The sequence below is a fragment of the Coregonus lavaretus genome, assembly GCF_964263955.1.
Source record: "Coregonus lavaretus genome assembly, contig: HAP1_SCAFFOLD_1029, whole genome shotgun sequence".
NCBI lineage: Eukaryota > Metazoa > Chordata > Actinopteri > Salmoniformes > Salmonidae > Coregonus > Coregonus lavaretus.
The window spans coordinates 34167-53817 of NW_028165799.1; the positions used below are offsets into that span (position 1 = coordinate 34167).

Here is a 19651-nt window from a genome sequence, read left to right on the forward strand (position 1 = left end):
CTCTCTCTCTCTCTCTCTCTCTCTCTCTCTCTCTCTCTCTCTCTCTCTCTCTCTCTCTCTCTCTCTCTCTCTCTCTCTCTCTCTCTCTCTCTGTGTGTGTGTTTGTTTTCCAGAGGCAATTGACCTTGCAGAGTCTTAAATGCAACCGACAGTAAACAAAGAAACAGCCAAGTGAACTACCACATGAGGCACACGTCGGTGTAATACATGTTCCTTCATGTACTGGGATGTTTCAATTCCTGAGCTGTGTGTGTGTGTGTGCTTGTGTGTATTGCCTAGAACACAGTGTGTGCTCTAATCTAATGGAGGCCACATTGGGTGTGTGAGAAGGCAGCAGGTAACATAATGTACCCAGCTGTGGACTGTCCCCATGTGGTTGGTTTAAAGGGTCCACTGAGACACACCCCAGTCCTAATTCACTCCCTATCCACTCTGCCCTAAACCCATCTTTGCAGATCTGAAGAACCTGGATAAATATTAGCAGTGTAGTGACGGAGCTTACACCATATTGCTTACACCTTACAGATCTGCAAACATCGTAGGGCTAGTGGTTAGGGGTTAGGGGTTAGGGGTTAGGGGTTAGGGGTTAGGGGTAAGGGGTAAGGGTAGGGAGTGTTAGGGCCAGGGAGAAAGCGCTAGGTAGGGAATTAGGACCGGTTAGTTCTGTAACAGAGGAGAGGGGTCTCTATGAGGGGAGAGGTCTCTATGAGGGGTGAGGTCTCTATGAAGGGAGAGGGGGAGAGATCTCTATGAAGGGAGAGGGGGAGAGATCTCTATGAAGGGAGAGGGGGAGAGATATCTATGAAGGGAGAGGGGGAGAGGTCTCTATGAAGGGAGAGGGGGAGAGATCTCTATGAAGGGAGAGGGGGAGAGATCTCTATGAAGGGAGAGGGGGAGAGATATCTATGAAGGGAGAGGGGGAGAGGTCTCTATGAAGGGAGAGGGGGAGAGATCTCTATGAAGGGAGAGGTCTCTATGAAGGGAGAGGGGGAGAGGTCTCTATGAAGGGAGAGGGGGAGAGGTCTCTATGAAGGGAGAGGTCTCTACGAGGGGAGAGGTCTCTATGAAGGACCAGTTAGTTCTGTAACAGAGGGGAGAGGTCTCTGAAGGACCAGTTAGTTATATAACAGAGGGGAGAGGTCTCTATGAAGGACCAGTTAGTTCTGTAACAGAGGGGAGAGGTCTCTGAAGGACCAGTTAGTTCTATAACAGAGGGGAGAGGTCTCTGAAGACCCAGTTAGTTCTGTAACAGAGGGGAGAGGTCTCTATGAAGGACCAGTTAGTTATATAACAGAGGGGAGAGGTCTCTCTGAAGGACCAGTTAGTTATATAACAGAGGGGAGAGGTCTATGAAGGACCAGTTAGTTATATAACAGAGGGGAGAGGTCTCTCTGAAGGACCAGTTAGTTCTGTAACAGAGGGGAGAGGTCTCTATGAAGGACCAGTTAGTTCTGTAACAGAGGGGAGAGGTCTCTCTGAAGGACCAGTTAGTTATATAACAGAGGGGAGAGGTCTCTATGAAGGACCAGTTAGTTCTGTAACAGAGGGGATAGGTCTCTGAAGGACCAGTTAGTTATATAACAGAGGGGAGAGGTCTCTATGAAGGACCAGTTAGTTCTGTAACAGAGGGGAGAGGTCTCTCTGAAGGACCAGTTAGTTCTGTAACAGAGGGGAGAGGTCTATGAAGGACCAGTTAGTTATATAACAGAGGGGAGAGGTCTCTGAAGGACCAGTTAGTTCTGTAACAGAGGGGAGAGGTCTCTATGAAGGACCAGTTAGTTCTGTAACAGAGGGGAGAGGTCTATGAAGGACCAGTTAGTTCTGTAACAGAAGGGAGAGGTCTCTGAAGGACCAGTTAGTTCTGTAACAGAAGGGAGGTCTCTATGAAGGACCAGTTAGTTATATAACAGAGGGGAGGTCTCTATGAAGGACCAGTTAGTTCTGTAACAGAGGGGAGAGGTCTCTATGAAGGACCAGTTAGTTCTGTAATAGAAGGGAGGTCTCTATGAAGGACCAGTTAGTTCTGTAACAGAGGGGAGAGGTCTCTATGAAGGACCAGTTAGTTATATAACAGAGGGGAGAGGTCTCTGAAGGACCAGTTAGTTATATAACAGAGGGGAGAGGTCTCTATGAAGGACCAGTTAGTTCTGTAACAGAGGGGAGAGGTCTCTCTGAAGGACCAGTTAGTTCTGTAACAGAGGGGAGAGGTCTATGAAGGACCAGTTAGTTATATAACAGAGGGGAGAGGTCTCTGAAGGACCAGTTAGTTCTGTAACAGAGGTCCAGCCTCTCTATCAGGGGAGAGCTGAGGGGGTTTCCTGACAGGGGCCTCCAAGCAGGAAGCAGGAAGCAGCATAGTTACTGTAGTGCACTATATAGGGAATAAGGTGCCATTTGGGACGCATTCTTTGTTTTCTTATAACTATTTCGATTTCGATTCATCAGTAGCCTTAGTCCTATCACTTTAATGAAATGCTGTTTGTTGATTTTTTTTCATCTCTGATTTGATACTTTTTTTGTAGCCTATACCAAAACATTCTCATCGTACTTGAGCTAGGGTACTGCAAGTTTGAATATCGCAATACGTATCATGGAGACACACCCTACCACAATCTAAGAGACACTGCAAGAAGCCACAGGCTCCAACAAGCCTCCAACTGCAACGCCGTCTGTGGGCATCATGTGTTGCTATGGAGGTGGGGCAATCATCCACTAAGGAAAGCAGAACAATAACAGGTTGGTTTCTCCCTGTTCAATTCAAAAGAAAAGTATTTCCTTGGTATTTTCTCCCTCCCCTGTCTGTGTTATTCATTGTACACCTTGTTTAATTCTCAGAATAGTTTCTCTTCTTAGTCTTGGCACATCGGTCAGAAACGGTTTTAACTCCCTAATTGGCATGCCTTTACACCGATCAGCTAGTTCTCCACCCAACCAGGAAGCAGAGAAGCTTCAAACAGAATGTTAAATGTAGCTGTTACCTCGGAGACAGCAGCAGCACAGCATGGGGGGGCTTCTCTGCACAAAACCCAATGTGTGTTACGTCCTGGTTCTCCCTCCCAGATACACAGGGAGGCAGGAAGAGAGGGGGAGCAGCCTCCATGCTGGCAGATAGAGGTGCAGCACAGTACGTGCCTGGATAGATCTCTGCCAGGTACACTGTCTTACACATATAGCGTATCCTACATTACCGCCAACCTCAACGGGGATTTAGTGTTGGGACTCGCCGGTAACAGTTTCATATACTGTTTAATATGCACAGGCCTAGCAGTGGCACACACTGAAAATACACATGGATTGTATTTCACAAGCATTTATAATTTGAATAATGTGAGTAGTTATGTAGTCTGAGTTACAGAAAGGTGTTATAGCATGTGTAGACTACGGCTGATGCGATCTGTCACACATGTATTCGGTCATCGTCGCTCTTCATCCGTGCTCATCGTAATGGAAAATGACAGGCTACAAGGAATGCATGCAATGTCTATAATGTATCTTATGAACTGCAGGCATATGGAAAGGGGTGGGGGGGGGCTCAAACATGTCAAATTGTGCCCGTGCACGCTCACTGAAGACTGTACCTATAACTGATAGGAAAGCATGGCTCAACTGGCACTCTCTCTCTCACATAGGCTCAGGCTACAGTAGACTATTGAGCAACTTTCAGGGGAATAGCTACTTCTGTTGCAACAAATAAAACCCACATTGTGCTTGCCTTATTGCGCCTCGGGTTGAAAGACCGGGAGGGTGGCATGCCTGCCTATCTATTTGCTTTAAAAAAAAATCCATCTCTCTACGCCACTGCGAAGGTATCACGTTTATTATAATGAAACTGGCACAGACAGCTAGGCTAAATGCACACCATGGAATTCGTAGCATTGCCTACTGTTGCATCCATTGAATGCATTCTTTCCATCGATCCATAATGTGAAGGAACGCAATCAGCCGGTGAAGAAAACCACCGCGTTTCAATACAGTCAAATCTTACCGTGTTTCGCTCGATAAATCATATGCCGCCATGACAAGAAAAAACACACTCAATCAACACGAAATCATGCAAACCCTATTCCTCTTACCGTGGTGGTTTCACAGTTATATCCAGTATTCGTGTCCGTGGCTAGAGAGCTCAGGAGAAAACCTGAGGACGGTAGCCTACTACACCGTTTCTTCAGTGTGACCAGCCCCTCGTCGAAAAGCACTGAGTTGTGTTTATCTGAACATAACTGTGCTGCTGTCAGTGAATAGCCCCGGTCCTCCCCTTCCCCGCTGTCTGGGCTCGCCTCCCTAGCCGCCGTTACCGAGGAGAGAGAGCCGCCTGGCGCATAGCTTCATTACAACAGGCGCACAACAGTGACACGCTAGAGAAGCGATCATCAAATACGTTCAGCCGCGGGACGCTTTTCCCTTGAGCGGTGGTCAGGGGAGGCCGGAACATAATTACAAATCATTTGTAGACTGCAAATTGGTCGCAAGAAGCACAAACATTTATAATATTTCACTAAAACATAATCATTTCAAACCATGCTTACATTTGTAGGCTATATGATATATCCCTCTTTATGCATGGGAATACTTTGGAACAGATTTCCAAAATTAAAATCACTTGGAGCTGATCTGATCCGCTGGTGTTTTTACAGAATTTGATGTCCAACAATAAAATATATAGTTCTAAAAATGTTTTGCTCAGAAAACTTGGGGGGGCAAATAAAATCTCGGGCCGCCAGTTAGGGAAACCTGCCCTAGGGGCATAACAGACATCACACCAGCCAGTACCGCTTTCTATGTTGCCTGGAAACAGAACAATGCAGAAACCAGGCGACAACTAGCAACGCCTGTGATGATAGCGATAAAAATAACATGAGAATTTAATGATTCAATTTATGATCAAATACCCAGGCCTATATTTGAATTTGAATTGTCTTAAAGATGTTCATTCGGTTTTGTCAGTATAGGCATTTCATTTTGTTTCATTTCACAATGTATTATTATTGTTATTTCAAATCAAGCCTACATTTCTGCCCATTGTATTGTGAAGCCCCATAGTAGTTGACCTGTGGGCTTTAGGTCTTTTCTCTCCAAAACTCTTGAGCGTGCCGTCTCTAGCCAACTCTCCTGCTATCTCTCTCAGAATGACCTTCTTGATCCACACCAGTCAGGTTTCAAGACTGGTCATTCAACTGAGACTGCTCTTCTGTGTGTCACGGAGGCTCTCCGCACTGCTAAAGCTAACTCTCTCTCCTCTGCTCTCGTCCTTCTAGACCTGTCTGCTGCCTTTGATACTGTGAACCATCAGATCCTCCTCTCCACCCTCTTCGAGTTGGGCATCTCCGGCCCTGCTCACTCTTGGATTGCGTCCTACCTGACAGGTCGCTCCCACCAGGTGGCGTGGCGAGAATCTGTCTCCGCACCACGTGCTCTCACCACTGGTGTCCCCCAGGGCTCAGTTCTAGGCCCTCTCCTATTCTCTCTATACACCAAGTCACTTGGCTCTGTCATATCCTCACATGGCCTCTCCAATCATTGCTACGCAGATGGCACACAATCCTAATCTAGGCACTTGTCATCTTCCGTCTGGATTACTGCAACTCGCTGTTGGCTGGGCTCTCTGCCTGTGCCATTAAACCCCTACAACTCATCCAGAATGCCGCAGCCCGTCTGGTGTTCAACCTTCCCAAGTCTCACGTCACCCCACTCCTCCGCACACTCCACTGGCTTCCAGTTGAAGCTCGCATCTGCTACAAGACCATGGTGCTTGCCTACGGAGCTGTGAGGGGAACGGCACCTCCTTACCTCCAGGCTCTGATCAGTCCCTACACCCAAACGAGGGCATTGCGTTCATCCACCTCTGGCCTGCTAGCCCCCCTACCTCTACGGAAGCACAGTTCCCGCTCAGCCCAGTCAAAGCTATTCGCTGCTCTGGCACCCCAATGGTGAAACAAGCTCCCCTACCACGCCAGGACAGCGGAGTCACTGACCACCTTCCGGAGACACTTGAAACCCTACCTCTTTAAGGAATACCTGGAATAGTATAACAGTAATCCTTCTACCTCCCACACCCCTCCCCACCCCCCCATAAATAAATAAAAGTGGTTGTCCCACTGGCTATCCTATGTTGAATGCACCAATTTGTAAGTGGCTCTGGATAAGAGCGTCTGCTAAATGACTGAAATGTTAAATGCGTGTAGCCTGTCCATGACGTGCTGTTGTAGTGGGAATCAGTAAATCATTCATCTGCTTTGTTTTTATGGCATCATTAAGCCTGATATGTTTCCAGAGGAGGACTTTGGATCCATGCGGAAAACGTCCTTTTGTTCGTTCAACACTTACATAAGGGGGGGGTATTGAAACTAGTTTGGATAATAAAACATGTTCTTGTCATATGATGGCCTTCATGGTGTCTCTGATGTTTTGATTGTCTGTGTGTGTTACTGTGTGTTGCTGTGTGTTACTGTGTGTGTGTTGCTGTGTGTTACTGTGTGTTGCTGTGTGTTGCTGTGTGTTGTTGTGTGTTACTGTGTGTTGCTGTGTGTTGCTGTGTGTTGCTGTGTGTGTGTTACTCTGTGTGTGTTATTGTGTGTTACTGTGTGTTATTGTGTGTTACTGTGTGTTGCTGTGTGTTGCTGTGTGTTGCTGTGTGTTGCTGTGTGTGTGTTACTGTGTGTTGCTGTGTGTTACTGTGTGTTGCTGTGTGTTACTGTGTGTTACTGTGTTTTGCTGTGTGTTGCTGTGTGTTGCTGTGTGTTACTGTGTGTGTGTGTTATTGTGTGTTGCTGTGTGTTATTGTGTGTTGCTGTGTGTGTGTTGCTGTGTGTTGCTGTGTGTGTGTTGCTGTGTGTTGCTGTGTGTTGCTGTGTGTTACTGTGTGTTACTGTGTGTTGCTGTGTGTTGCTGTGTGTTGCTGTGTGTTATTGTGTGTTATTGTGTGTTGCTGTGTGTTACTGCGTGTTACTGTGTGTTGCTGTGTGTTACTGTGTGTGTGTGTTATTGTGTGTTGCTGTGTGTTATTGTGTGTTGCTGTGTGTGTGTTGCTGTGTGTTACTGTGTGTTGCTGTGTGTTGCTGTGTGTTGCTGTGTGTTATTGTGTGTTATTGTGTGTTGCTGTGTGTTACTGTGTGTTACTGTGTGTTGCTGTGTGTTACTGTGTGTGTGTGTTATTGTGTGTTGCTGTGTGTTATTGTGTGTTGCTGTGTGTGTGTTGCTGTGTGTTACTGTGTGTTGCTGTGTGTTGCTGTGTGTTGCTGTGTGTTATTGTGTGTTATTGTGTGTTGCTGTGTGTTACTGTGTGTTACTGTGTGTTGCTGTGTGTTACTGTGTGTGTGTGTTATTGTGTGTTGCTGTGTGTTATTGTGTGTTGCTGTGTGTTACTGTGTGTTATTGTGTGTTGCTGTGTGTTGCTGTGTGTTGCTGTGTGTTACTGTGTGTTATTGTGTGTTATTGTGTGTTGCTGTGTGTTGCTGTGTGTTATTGTGTGTTATTGTGTGTTGCTGTGTGTGTGTTGCTGTGTGTTATTGTGTGTTACTGTGTGTTGCTGTGTGTTGCTGTGTGTTGCTGTGTGTTACTGTGTGTTGCTGTGTGTTGCTGTGTGTTGCTGTGTGTTATTGTGTGTTGCTGTGTGTTATTGTGTGTTGCTGTGTGTTATTGTGTGTTGCTGTGTGTTATTGTGTGTTGCTGTGTGTTACTGTGTGTTGCTGTGTGTTGCTGTGTGTTGCTGTGTGTTACTGTGTGTTGCTGTGTGTTACTGTGTGTTGCTGTGTGTTACTGTGTGTTGCTGTGTGTTGCTGTGTGTTGCTGTGTGTTGCTGTGTGTTGCTGTGTGTTATTGTGTGTTGCTGTGTGTTGCTGTGTGTTATTGTGTGTTGCTGTGTGTTATTGTGTGTTGCTGTGTGTTACTGTGTGTTACTGTGTGTGTGTGTTATTGTGTGTTGCTGTGTGTTATTGTGTGTTACTGTGTGTTGCTGTGTGTTGCTGTGTTTTGCTGTGTGTTGCTGTGTGTGTGTGTTATTGTGTGTTGCTGTGTGTTATTGTGTGTTGCTGTGTGTTACTGTGTGTTATTGTGTGTTGCTGTGTGTTATTGTGTGTTGCTGTGTGTGTGTTGCTGTGTGTTATTGTGTGTTACTGTGTGTTGCTGTTTGTTGCTGTGTGTTGCTGTTTGTTGCTGTGTGTTATTGTATGTTACTGTGTGTTGCTGTTTGTTGCTGTGTGTTGCTGTGTGTTGCTGTGTGTTACTGTGTGTTGCTGTGTGTTACTGTGTGTTGCTGTGTGTTGCTGTGTGTTGCTGTTTGTTGCTGTGTGTTGCTGTGTGTTGCTGTGTGTTACTGTGTGTTGCTGTGTGTTGCTGTGTGTTGCTGTGTGTTACTGTGTGTTGCTGTGTGTTACTGTGTGTTGCTGTGTGTTACTGTGTGTTGCTGTGTGTTGCTGTGTGTTGCTGTGTGTTACTGTGTGTGTGTTACTGTGTGTTGCTGTGTGTTGCTGTGTGTTGCTGTGTGTTACTGTGTGTTGCTGTGTGTTACTGTGTGTTGCTGTGTGTTGCTGTGTGTTGCTGTGTGTTACTGTGTGTGTGTTACTGTGTGTTGCTGTGTGTGTGTTACTGTGTGTTGCTGTGTGTTGCTGTGTGTTGCTGTGTGTTACTGTGTGTGTGTTACTGTGTGTTGCTGTGTGTTACTGTGTGTTGCTGTGTGTTACTGTGTGTTGCTGTGTGTTACTGTGTGTGTGTTACTGTGTGTTGCTGTGTGTTACTGTGTGTTGCTGTGTGTTACTGTGTGTTGCTGTGTGTTACTGTGTGTTGCTGTGTGTTACTGTGTGTTGCTGTGTGTTGCTGTGTGTTACTGTGTGTTGCTGTGTGTGTGTTGCTGTGTGTTACTGTGTGTTGCTGTGTGTTGCTGTGTGTTGTTGTGTGTTACTGTGTGTTGCTGTGTGTTGCTGTGTGTTGCTGTGTGTGTGTTACTCTGTGTGTGTTATTGTGTGTTGCTGTGTGTTGTTGTGTGTTACTGTGTGTTGCTGTGTGTTGCTGTGTGTTGCTGTGTGTGTGTTACTCTGTGTGTGTTATTGTGTGTTACTGTGTGTTATTGTGTGTTGCTGTGTGTTGCTGTGTGTTGCTGTGTGTGTGTTACTGTGTGTTGCTGTGTGTTACTGTGTGTTGCTGTGTGTTACTGTGTGTTACTGTGTTTTGCTGTGTGTTACTGTGTGTGTGTGTTATTGTGTGTTGCTGTGTGTTATTGTGTGTTGCTGTGTGTGTGTTGCTGTGTGTTACTGTGTGTTGCTGTGTGTTACTGTGTGTTACTGTGTGTTGCTGTGTGTTGCTGTGTGTTGCTGTGTGTTATTGTGTGTTATTGTGTGTTGCTGTGTGTTACTGTGTGTTACTGTGTGTTGCTGTGTGTTACTGTGTGTGTGTGTTATTGTGTGTTGCTGTGTGTTATTGTGTGTTGCTGTGTGTGTGTTGCTGTGTGTTACTGTGTGTTGCTGTGTGTTGCTGTGTGTTGCTGTGTGTTATTGTGTGTTATTGTGTGTTGCTGTGTGTTACTGTGTGTTACTGTGTGTTGCTGTGTGTTACTGTGTGTGTGTGTTATTGTGTGTTGCTGTGTGTTATTGTGTGTTGCTGTGTGTTACTGTGTGTTATTGTGTGTTGCTGTGTGTTGCTGTGTGTTGCTGTGTGTTACTGTGTGTTATTGTGTGTTATTGTGTGTTGCTGTGTGTTGCTGTGTGTTATTGTGTGTTATTGTGTGTTGCTGTGTGTGTGTTGCTGTGTGTTGCTGTGTGTTATTGTGTGTTACTGTGTGTTGCTGTGTGTTGCTGTGTGTTGCTGTGTGTTACTGTGTGTTGCTGTGTGTTGCTGTGTGTTGCTGTGTGTTATTGTGTGTTGCTGTGTGTTATTGTGTGTTGCTGTGTGTTATTGTGTGTTGCTGTGTGTTATTGTGTGTTGCTGTGTGTTACTGTGTGTTACTGTGTGTGTGTGTTATTGTGTGTTGCTGTGTGTTATTGTGTGTTACTGTGTGTTGCTGTGTGTTGCTGTGTTTTGCTGTGTGTTGCTGTGTGTGTGTGTTATTGTGTGTTGCTGTGTGTTATTGTGTGTTGCTGTGTGTTACTGTGTGTTATTGTGTGTTGCTGTGTGTTATTGTGTGTTGCTGTGTGTGTGTTGCTGTGTGTTATTGTGTGTTACTGTGTGTTGCTGTTTGTTGCTGTGTGTTGCTGTTTGTTGCTGTGTGTTACTGTGTGTTACTGTGTGTTACTGTGTGTTGCTGTGTGTTACTGTGTGTTGCTGTGTGTTACTGTGTGTTGCTGTGTGTTGCTGTGTGTTGCTGTTTGTTGCTGTGTGTTGCTGTGTGTTGCTGTGTGTTACTGTGTGTTGCTGTGTGTTGCTGTGTGTTGCTGTGTGTTACTGTGTGTTGCTGTGTGTTACTGTGTGTTGCTGTGTGTGTGTTACTGTGTGTTGCTGTGTGTTGCTGTGTGTTGCTGTGTGTTACTGTGTGTGTGTTACTGTGTGTTGCTGTGTGTTGCTGTGTGTTGCTGTGTGTTGCTGTGTGTTACTGTGTGTGTGTTACTGTGTGTTGCTGTGTGTGTGTTACTGTGTGTTGCTGTGTGTTGCTGTGTGTTGCTGTGTGTTGCTGTGTGTTACTGTGTGTTGCTGTGTGTGTGTTACTGTGTGTTGCTGTGTGTGTGTTACTGTGTGTTGCTGTGTGTTACTGTGTGTTGCTGTGTGTTACTGTGTGTGTGTTGCTGTGTGTTACTGTGTGTGTGTTACTGTGTGTTACTGTGTGTGTGTTACTGTGTGTTGCTGTGTGTGTGTTACTGTGTGTTGCTGTGTGTTGCTGTGTGTTGCTGTGTGTTGCTGTGTGTTACTGTGTGTTGCTGTGTGTGTGTTACTGTGTGTTGCTGTGTGTGTGTTATTGTGTGTTGCTGTGTGTTACTGTGTGTTGCTGTGTGTTGCTGTGTGTTGCTGTGTGTTACTGTGTGTGTGTTACTGTGTGTTGCTGTGTGTGTGTTACTGTGTGTTGCTGTGTGTTGCTGTGTGTTGCTGTGTGTTGCTGTGTGTTACTGTGTGTTGCTGTGTGTTACTGTGTGTTGCTGTGTGTTACTGTGTGTTGCTGTGTGTTACTGTGTGTTGCTGTGTGTTACTGTGTGTTGCTGTGTGTTACTGTGTGTTGCTGTGTGTTACTGTGTGTTGCTGTGTGTTACTGTGTGTTGCTGTGTGTTACTGTGTGTTGCTGTGTGTTGCTGTGTGTTACTGTATGTTACTGTATGTTACTGTGTGTTACTGTGTGTTGCTGTGTGTGTGTTACTGTGTGTTGCTGTGTGTTACTGTGTGTTGCTGTGTGTTGCTGTGTGTTACTGTGTGTTGCTGTGTGTTGCTGTGTGTTACTGTGTGTTGCTGTGTGTTGCTGTGTGTTGCTGTGTGTTGCTGTGTGTTACTGTGTGTTGCTGTGTGTGTGTTGCTGTGTGTTATTGTGTGTTGTTGTGTGTTGCTGTGTGTGTGTGTTATTGTGTGTTGCTGTGTGTTATTGTGTGTTGCTGTGTGTGTGTTGCTGTGTGTTACTGTGTGTTACTGTGTGTGTTACTGTGTGTTGCTGTGTGTTGCTGTTTGTTGCTGTGTGTTGCTGTGTGTTGCTGTGTGTTATTGTGTGTTGCTGTGTGTGTGTTGCTGTGTGTTACTGTGTGTTACTGTGTGTGTTACTGTGTGTTAATGTGTGTGTTGCTGTGTGTGAGTTGCTGTGTGTTACTGTTTGTTGCTGTGTGTTGCTGTTTGTTGCTGTGTGTGTGTGTTACTGTGTGTTGCTGTGTGTTACTGTGTGTTGCTGTGTGTTGCTGTGTGTTGCTGTGTGTTGCTGTGTGTTACTGTGTGTTGCTGTGTGTTATTGTGTGTTGCTGTGTGTGTGTGTTACTGTGTGTTGCTGTGTGTTACTGTGTGTTACTGTGTGTTGCTGTGTGTTATTGTGTGTTGCTGTGTGTTATTGTGTGTTGCTGTGTGTTGCTGTGTGTTATTGTGTGTTGCTGTGTGTGTGTTGCTGTGTGTTATTGTGTGTTGTTGTGTGTTGCTGTGTGTGTGTGTTATTGTGTGTTGCTGTGTGTTGCTGTGTGTTGCTGTGTGTGTGTTGCTGTGTGTTACTGTGTGTTACTGTGTGTGTTACTGTGTGTTGCTGTGTGTTGCTGTGTGTTGCTGTGTGTTGCTGTGTGTGAGTTGCTGTGTGTTGCTGTGTGTTGCTGTGTGTTGCTGTGTGTGTGTTGCTGTGTGTTACTGTGTGTTAATGTGTGTGTGTTACTGTGTGTTACTGTGTGTTAATGTGTGTGTGTTGCTGTGTGTGTGTTGCTGTGTGTTGCAGTGTGTTACTGTGTGTTAATGTGTGTGTTACTGTGTGTTAATGTGTGTGTTACTGTGTGTTAATGTGTGTGTGTTACTGTGTGTTACTGTGTGTTAATGTGTGTGTGTTGCTGTGTGTGTGTTGCTGTGTGTTACAGTGTGTTACTGTGTGTTAATGTGTGTGTTACTGTGTGTTAATGTGTGTGTTACTAATGACCACTGTATCTTGTTCTTAATGCCACTATTGTCTACTGAAGCAGTAAGGCCTGAGGAGGTGTGGTATATGGCCAGTATACCACGGTTAAGGGTTGTTCTTAAGTCCGACGCAACGCGGAGTGCCTGGATACACCCCTTAGCCGTGGTATATTGGCCATATATCACAAACCCCCGAGGTGCCGTATTGCTATTATAAACTGGTTACCAACGTAATTAGAACAGTTTAAATAAACGTTTTATCATATCCGTGGTATACGGTCTGATATACCAAGGCTGGCAGCCAATCAGCATTCAGGGCTGAAACCACCTAGTTTATAAAAACATTTAGAGACTGATATTGACTAGCCTATCTGGTAAAGACAAAGGTGTATAATGTCTACTAGCCTACTAGCAATTATTTATGTGGAATAAACGGTAGATCCTTCGTTAGGCCTCCGTCATTTTGGAACAAACTACGTCACATACTGACCTCAGTCCTCAGGTATATTTACTTCACCCTTGGTAATAATGAGATGCCTCTCCCGTTTATGATGTTTGGGAATATGCTATCGACTCTATGACAACCACCTCTCTCCCTGACTAAAGTTCATCCTCATAATCAAGAGTTTTTTTTTTATAACCTACAGACTAGTCACTCCTCTCCTCTCAGTAGACCGTAACTTCTGTCCTGTCTTTGGGACACCAGGAGGGTTAGATGGTTATAGCTTATTCTGCTATTGAAGCTGATTTGGAGAGTTACAGAACCAATAGGAGTTTGACTTCATCTTCTTCTTCTTCTTCTTCATCGGTGTGGCTGGAATATTGTGACAATGCCCTCCATCAAGAAGGCTCTGCATTTTCTTCTTAGCGCGAAGGCTACTGCGTGGTCCGTGGGGATTTTAGGATATGGGATGTCGACAGAATGGGCCGTTTCCAAAATGCGTTGCTCGAAAGATGAAAACGTTTTCAGCAATGGCTCTGCCACTGTAACATATCAGCTTTTCAATGGAGTAATCAACAGAGAATTTTGTCCACAGTTTGGAGGTGGAAATACATTTCAAGGTACATTTTCTCATGTTCTGCTACTGTGCCTATAAGTGTGTGGAAATCTGCTGTGTTAAAGATCTAGAACAATAATGTTGACTTCATACTGTAATAATGCAACAATGTAAGTGGACTTGGTATATACTCCTAACCTGTATACTCCTAACAATAACCCTAACCTGTATACTCCTAACCTGTATACTCCTAACCCTAACCTGTATACTCCTAACCTGTATACTCCTAACAATAACCCTAACCTGTATACTCCTAACCCTAACCTGTATACTCCTAACCCTAACCTGTATACTCCTAACCCTAACCTGTATACTCCTAACAATAACCCTAACCTGTATACTCCTAACCTGTATACTCCTAACCCTAACCTGTATACTCCTAACCTGTATACTCCTAACCTGTATACTCCTAACCTGTATACTCCTAACCCTAACCTGTATACTCCTAACCCTAACCGGTATACTCCTAACCTGTATACTCCTAACCCTAACCTGTATACTCCTAACCTGTATACTCCTAACCCTAACCTGTATACTCCTAACCTGTATACTCCTAACCCTAACCTGTATACTCCTAACCTGTATACTCCTAACCCTAACCTGTATACTCCTAACCCTAACCTGTATACTCCTAACCCTAACCTGTATACTCCTAACCTGTATACTCCTAACCTGTATACTCCTAACCCTAACCTGTATACTCCTAATCCTAACCTGTATACTCCTAACCCTAACCTGTATACTCCTAACCCTAACCTGTATACTCCTAACCCTAACCTGTATACTCCTAACCCTAACCTGTATACTCCTAATCCTAACCTGTATACTCCTAACCCTAACCTGTATACTCCTAACCTCTATACTCCTAACCCTAACCTGTATACTCCTAACCCTAACCTGTATACTCCTAACCCTAACCTGTATACTCCTAACCCTAACCTGTATACTCCTAACCCTAACCTGTATACTCCTAACCCTAACCTGTATACTCCTAACCTGTATACTCCTAACCCTAACCTGTATACTCCTAACCTGTATACTCCTAACCCTAACCTGTATACTCCTAACCTCTATACTCCTAACCCTAACCTGTATACTCCTAACCCTAACCTGTATACTCCTAACCCTAACCTGTATACTCCTAACCCTAACCTGTATACTCCTAACCCTAACCTGTATACTCCTAACCCTAACCTGTATACTCCTAACCTGTATACTCCTAACCCTAACCTGTATACTCCTAACCTGTATACTCCTAACCCTAACCTGTATACTCCTAACCTGTATACTCCTAACCCTAACCTGTATACTCCTAACCTGTATACTCCTAACCCTAACCTGTATACTCCTAACCTGTAAACTCCTAACCCTAACCTGTATACTCCTAACTCTAACCTGTATACTCCTAACCTGTATACTCCTAACCTGTATACTCCTGACCCTAACCTGTATACTCCTAACCCTAACCTGTAAACTCCTAACCCTAACCTGTAAACTCCTAACCCTAACCTGTATACTCCTAACCCTAACCTGTATACTCCTAACCCTAACCTGTATACTCCTAACCTGTATACTCCTAACCCTAACCTGTATACTCCTAACCTGTATACTCCTAACCCTAACCTGTATACTCCTAACCTGTATACTCCTAACCCTAACCTGTATACTCCTAACCTGTATACTCCTAACCCTAACCTGTATACTCCTAACCCTAACCTGTAAACTCCTAAAAATAAAAAAATGACCTGGTATGATGGTACATTGATCAGTTATACAATTTAAAGTCGTTATTTTTGCAGTTTTGCCCAAAGTTGATCTTTAAAGTAACTGTCCAGTGTTTCCACATTTCTATGAAAGAGGACCTATAATTAATTACAAGTGATATAGTCTTCCTTCCAAAAAATGGTAATTAAGTATGTTGAAAAGCAGCTTTTCTGTGTTGGAATGGTGTGGGTGTACCCCAACAAGTGAATGGTGTGGGTGTATACCGGTCATAAAAAATATTCATATGAGTAGACCGCTGATTGGCCAGCTCATCCTCCTCAGCAGGATGTTTGAGACACAAGCCTTCCAGTTATACTGTGTTTTCAAAATATCCCTCCAATTATGGGGGGGGACCCTCCGCACCCCCCTGTTTACACTCTTATAATTATTTTTTTCTAAAAGGGTTCTTCGGCTGTCCCCATAGGGTAACCCTTTTTGGTTCCAGGTAGAACCCTTTTTGGTTCCATATAGAACTCTCTGTGGAAAGGGTTGTTCATGGAACCCAAAAAGGGTTCTACCTGGAACCAAAAGGTTTTCTAAAATGTCTACACCAGAATTCCGCCCTTGGTGGAACCCCTCATAAGTGGTGCAGTGGTCTAAGGCACTGCATCGCAGTGCTAGCTGTGCCACTAGAGATCCTGGTTCGAATCCAGGCTCTTTCGTAGCCGGCCGCGACCGGGAGACCCATGGGGCGGCGCACAATTGGCCAAGCGTCGTCCAGGGTAGGGGAGGGAATGGCCGGCAGGGATGTAGCTCAGTTGGTAGAGCATGGCGTTTGCAACGGCAGGGTTGTGGGTTCGATTCCCACGGGGGGTATGAAAAAAAATATATATATTATGTATGCACTCACTAACTGTAAGTCGCTCTGGATAAGAGCGTCTGCTAAATGACTAAAAATGTAAAAATGTAAAAAAATAACAGTACTGTATGTTCCTAACCTGACTGTTGTTTGTGTGCGTAGTGTTTAAGAAGTTGTCAGAGACGGGTGGAGCGCCTCAGATCATCCATGGTCTAGTGATCACCCTGCTGGTCCTGTGTCTGCTGTGCTCTGCTGGCAGCATCCTCATCGCTCTGTATAACAGCGTCAGTAACCCCTACCAGACATACATGGGACCCATAGGCCTCTACACATGCAGCTCTGGCAGTGGTAAGATCAATCGAGTTCGCATCAAAATCAAGCCAGTCCATCAGCGACACACACCTATTGAGTCCCATATTAAATACCTGAAGGTTGTGGGTTCAAACCCTATGACCGCCTTTCACACTTTCTCTCCTCCTGGCCTGTATCCTCCTCTCTCTGTAGTAGTAGTACTAATAGTAGTTTTAACTCTTTGCGATTAAGTTAACATGTAGGCTAGTAGTAGTAGTACTAATGGTAGTTTTAACTCTTTGTGACTAAGTTAACATGTAGGCTAGTAGTAGTAGTAGTACTAATGGTAGTTTTAACTCTTTGTGACTAAGTTAACATGTAGGCTAGTAGTAGTAGTACTAATAGTACTTTTAACTCTTTGTGACTAAGTTAACATGTAGGCTAGTAGTAGTAGTACTAATAGTACTTTTAACTCTTTGTGACTAAGTTAACATGTAGGCTAGTAGTAGTAGTACTAATAGTACTTTTAACTCTTTGTGACTAAGTTAACATGTAGGCTAGTAGTAGTAGTAGTACTAATAGTACTTTTAACTCTTTGTGACTAAGTTAACATGTAGGCTAGTAGTAGTAGTAATACTAATAGTAGTTTTAACTCTTTGTGACTAAGTTAACATGTAGGCTAGTAGTAGTAGTACTAATAGTACTTTTAACTCTTTGTGACTAAGTTAACATGTAGGCTAGTAGTAGTAGTACTAATAGTACTTTTAACTCTTTGTGACTAAGTTAACATGTAGGCTAGTAGTAGTAGTACTAATAGTACTTTTAACTCTTTGTGACTAAGTTAACATGTAGGCTAGTAGTAGTAGTAATACTAATAGTAGTTTTAACTCTTTGTGACTAAGTTAACATGTAGGCTAGTAGTAGTAGTACTAATAGTAGTTTTAACTCTTTGTGACTAAGTTAACATGTAGGCTAGTAGTAGTAGTAGTACTAATGGTAGTTTTAACTCTTTGTGACTAAGTTAACATATAGGCTAGTAGTAGTACTAATAGTAGTTTTAACTCTTTGTGACTAAGTTAACATGTAGGCTAGTAGTAGTAGTAGTACTAATGGTAGTTTTAACTCTTTGTGACTAAGTTAACATATAGGCTAGTAGTAGTACTAATAGTAGTTTTAACTCTTTGTGACTAAGTTAACATGTAGGCTAGTAGTAGTAGTAGTACTAATAGTAGTAGAACCCTTTTTAACGTCCCCTTTGTTCTTTGCTCCAGCGTGCATCTCCTTCCTGGTGCTCATCCTGTACGTAGTTAACGTCCAGCTGAGCAGAATGGCCGACGACCTGGTTCAGAACGACGTGGGAGTTACTCCAGTCTACCTGAAGGACAAGACCTCGGAGTTCAAGGTGGGTTACTACCTGCTGATCCCCTACACGGTGCTGAGTCTGCTAGCCATCCTCCTGGTGTACCTGTACGAGCACGCTGCCTACACACACAGACGGGAGCAGCAGAGGCCCACAGAGGACGCTCCTAAGGAGATCATGATGTATTAATGTATAGCCGTCCGGATATACAGATTCACATGAGCCTAACTACAGCTTCCGACATCTCCCTAACAGACTGGCACGGACTGTGTTGAATAGTGAAAGTGAATGTCCTGAAATGGGCTTCTATGATCCGATGCTCTGCTATTGGAGATTCAGCCTGGCTTACAACAGACCTCACAGGCTTATATAATTAACTCAGATCACCTGGTTCATTTTTGTTTCATTATTACTACATTTAACCCTTTGCTTTCTGTTTATATATTTATGAATAGCTGACATTACAATCCAATTTAACTTAAATACTTAACATGACACACTGCCTGCTTGATAAAATACCATAAGGTTGATGGAATGTGTTTAGTTCATAACAGAAGAATACAGCAAATGATTACACTACTGTATATTTGTATTTTCGAATACCAGCAGACAATACATTGGTTTCTTCAATAAATACATAATAATATATATTCTCTATAATGTAAATTCTAATAATAAACAGTGTTGATATTTTGTTTTCTCGTGAAGGCTTAAAAGGGGCAATCTGCAGTTCTAACAATAACAAACCCTTAACCCCACCACTGATTTTGTAAACAGCTGAGGGATGGGGCTACAGAAATGTCACCCCTCTCAACCTTGTGGACAGAGCTTTGTATACAAGGACTGACCATCCATGATACCAAGGACTGACCATCCATGATACCAAGGACTGACCATCCATGATACCAAGGACTGACCATCCATGATACCAATGACTGACCATCCATGATACCAAGGACTGACCATCCATGATACCAAGGACTGACCATCCATGATACCAAGGACTGACCATCCATGATACCAAGGACTGACCATCCATGATACCAAGGACTGACCATCCATGATACCAAGGACTGACCATCCATGATACCAAGGACTGACCATCCATGATACCAAGATGATTGTTTCAGCCATGTTTTGAGGCTACACAATGTCATTTAGCAGACACTCTTATCCAGAGCGACTTACAGTTAGTGACTGCATACATATATCTTTTTTCATACTGGCCCCCCGTGGGAATCGAACCCACAACGCTGGCGTTGCAAGCTCCATGCTCTACCAACTGAACTACACAGGTTATTTTTTATGTTTTTTATTTATTTAACCTTTTTTTAACCAGATTAAGCCAGTTGAGAACAAGTTCTCATTTACAACTGCGACCTGGCCAAGATAAAGCAAATCAGTGCGATAAAAACAACAACACAGAGTTACATATGGGGTAAAACAAAACATAAAGTCAAAAAATACAACAGAAAATATATATATATACAGTGTGTGCAAATGTAGCAAGTTATGGAGGTAAGGCAATAAATAGGCTATAGTGCAAAATAATTACAATTAGTATTAACACTGGAATGCTAGATGTGCAAGAGATTATGTGCAAATAGAGATACTGGGGTGCAAATTAGCAAAATAAATAACAATATGGGGATGAGGTAGTTGGGTGGGCTAATTACAGTTAGTTAGTTTACCTTTACATTGTTTACAAACAAATTAGTAAAACAAGCTCATATTTTGAATGCTGATGGGGAACGACAGTTGAGGGATCTAAAAGTTATGTTCTTCAAGAATCAATGGGTATACACTGAGTGTACAAAACATTAGGAACACCTGCTCTTTCCATGACAAAGACTGACCAGATGAATCCAGGTGAAAGCTATGATCCCTTATTGATGT

General features: G+C 43.7%; 1 protein-coding gene across 1 annotated transcript; it reads left to right on the forward strand.

The window, feature by feature from the left end:
- Positions 1–13313: 13313 nt before the first annotated feature.
- On the forward strand, positions 13314–17944 carry LOC311115472 (clarin-3-like; the record flags this gene model as incomplete). Its single annotated transcript, XM_084190642.1, has 3 exons — positions 13314–13545; positions 16267–16452; positions 17667–17944. 3 exons carry the CDS (start codon positions 13314–13316, stop codon positions 17942–17944), a joined length of 696 nt encoding a protein of 231 aa, XP_084046768.1.
- Positions 17945–19651: the final 1707 nt, after the last annotated feature.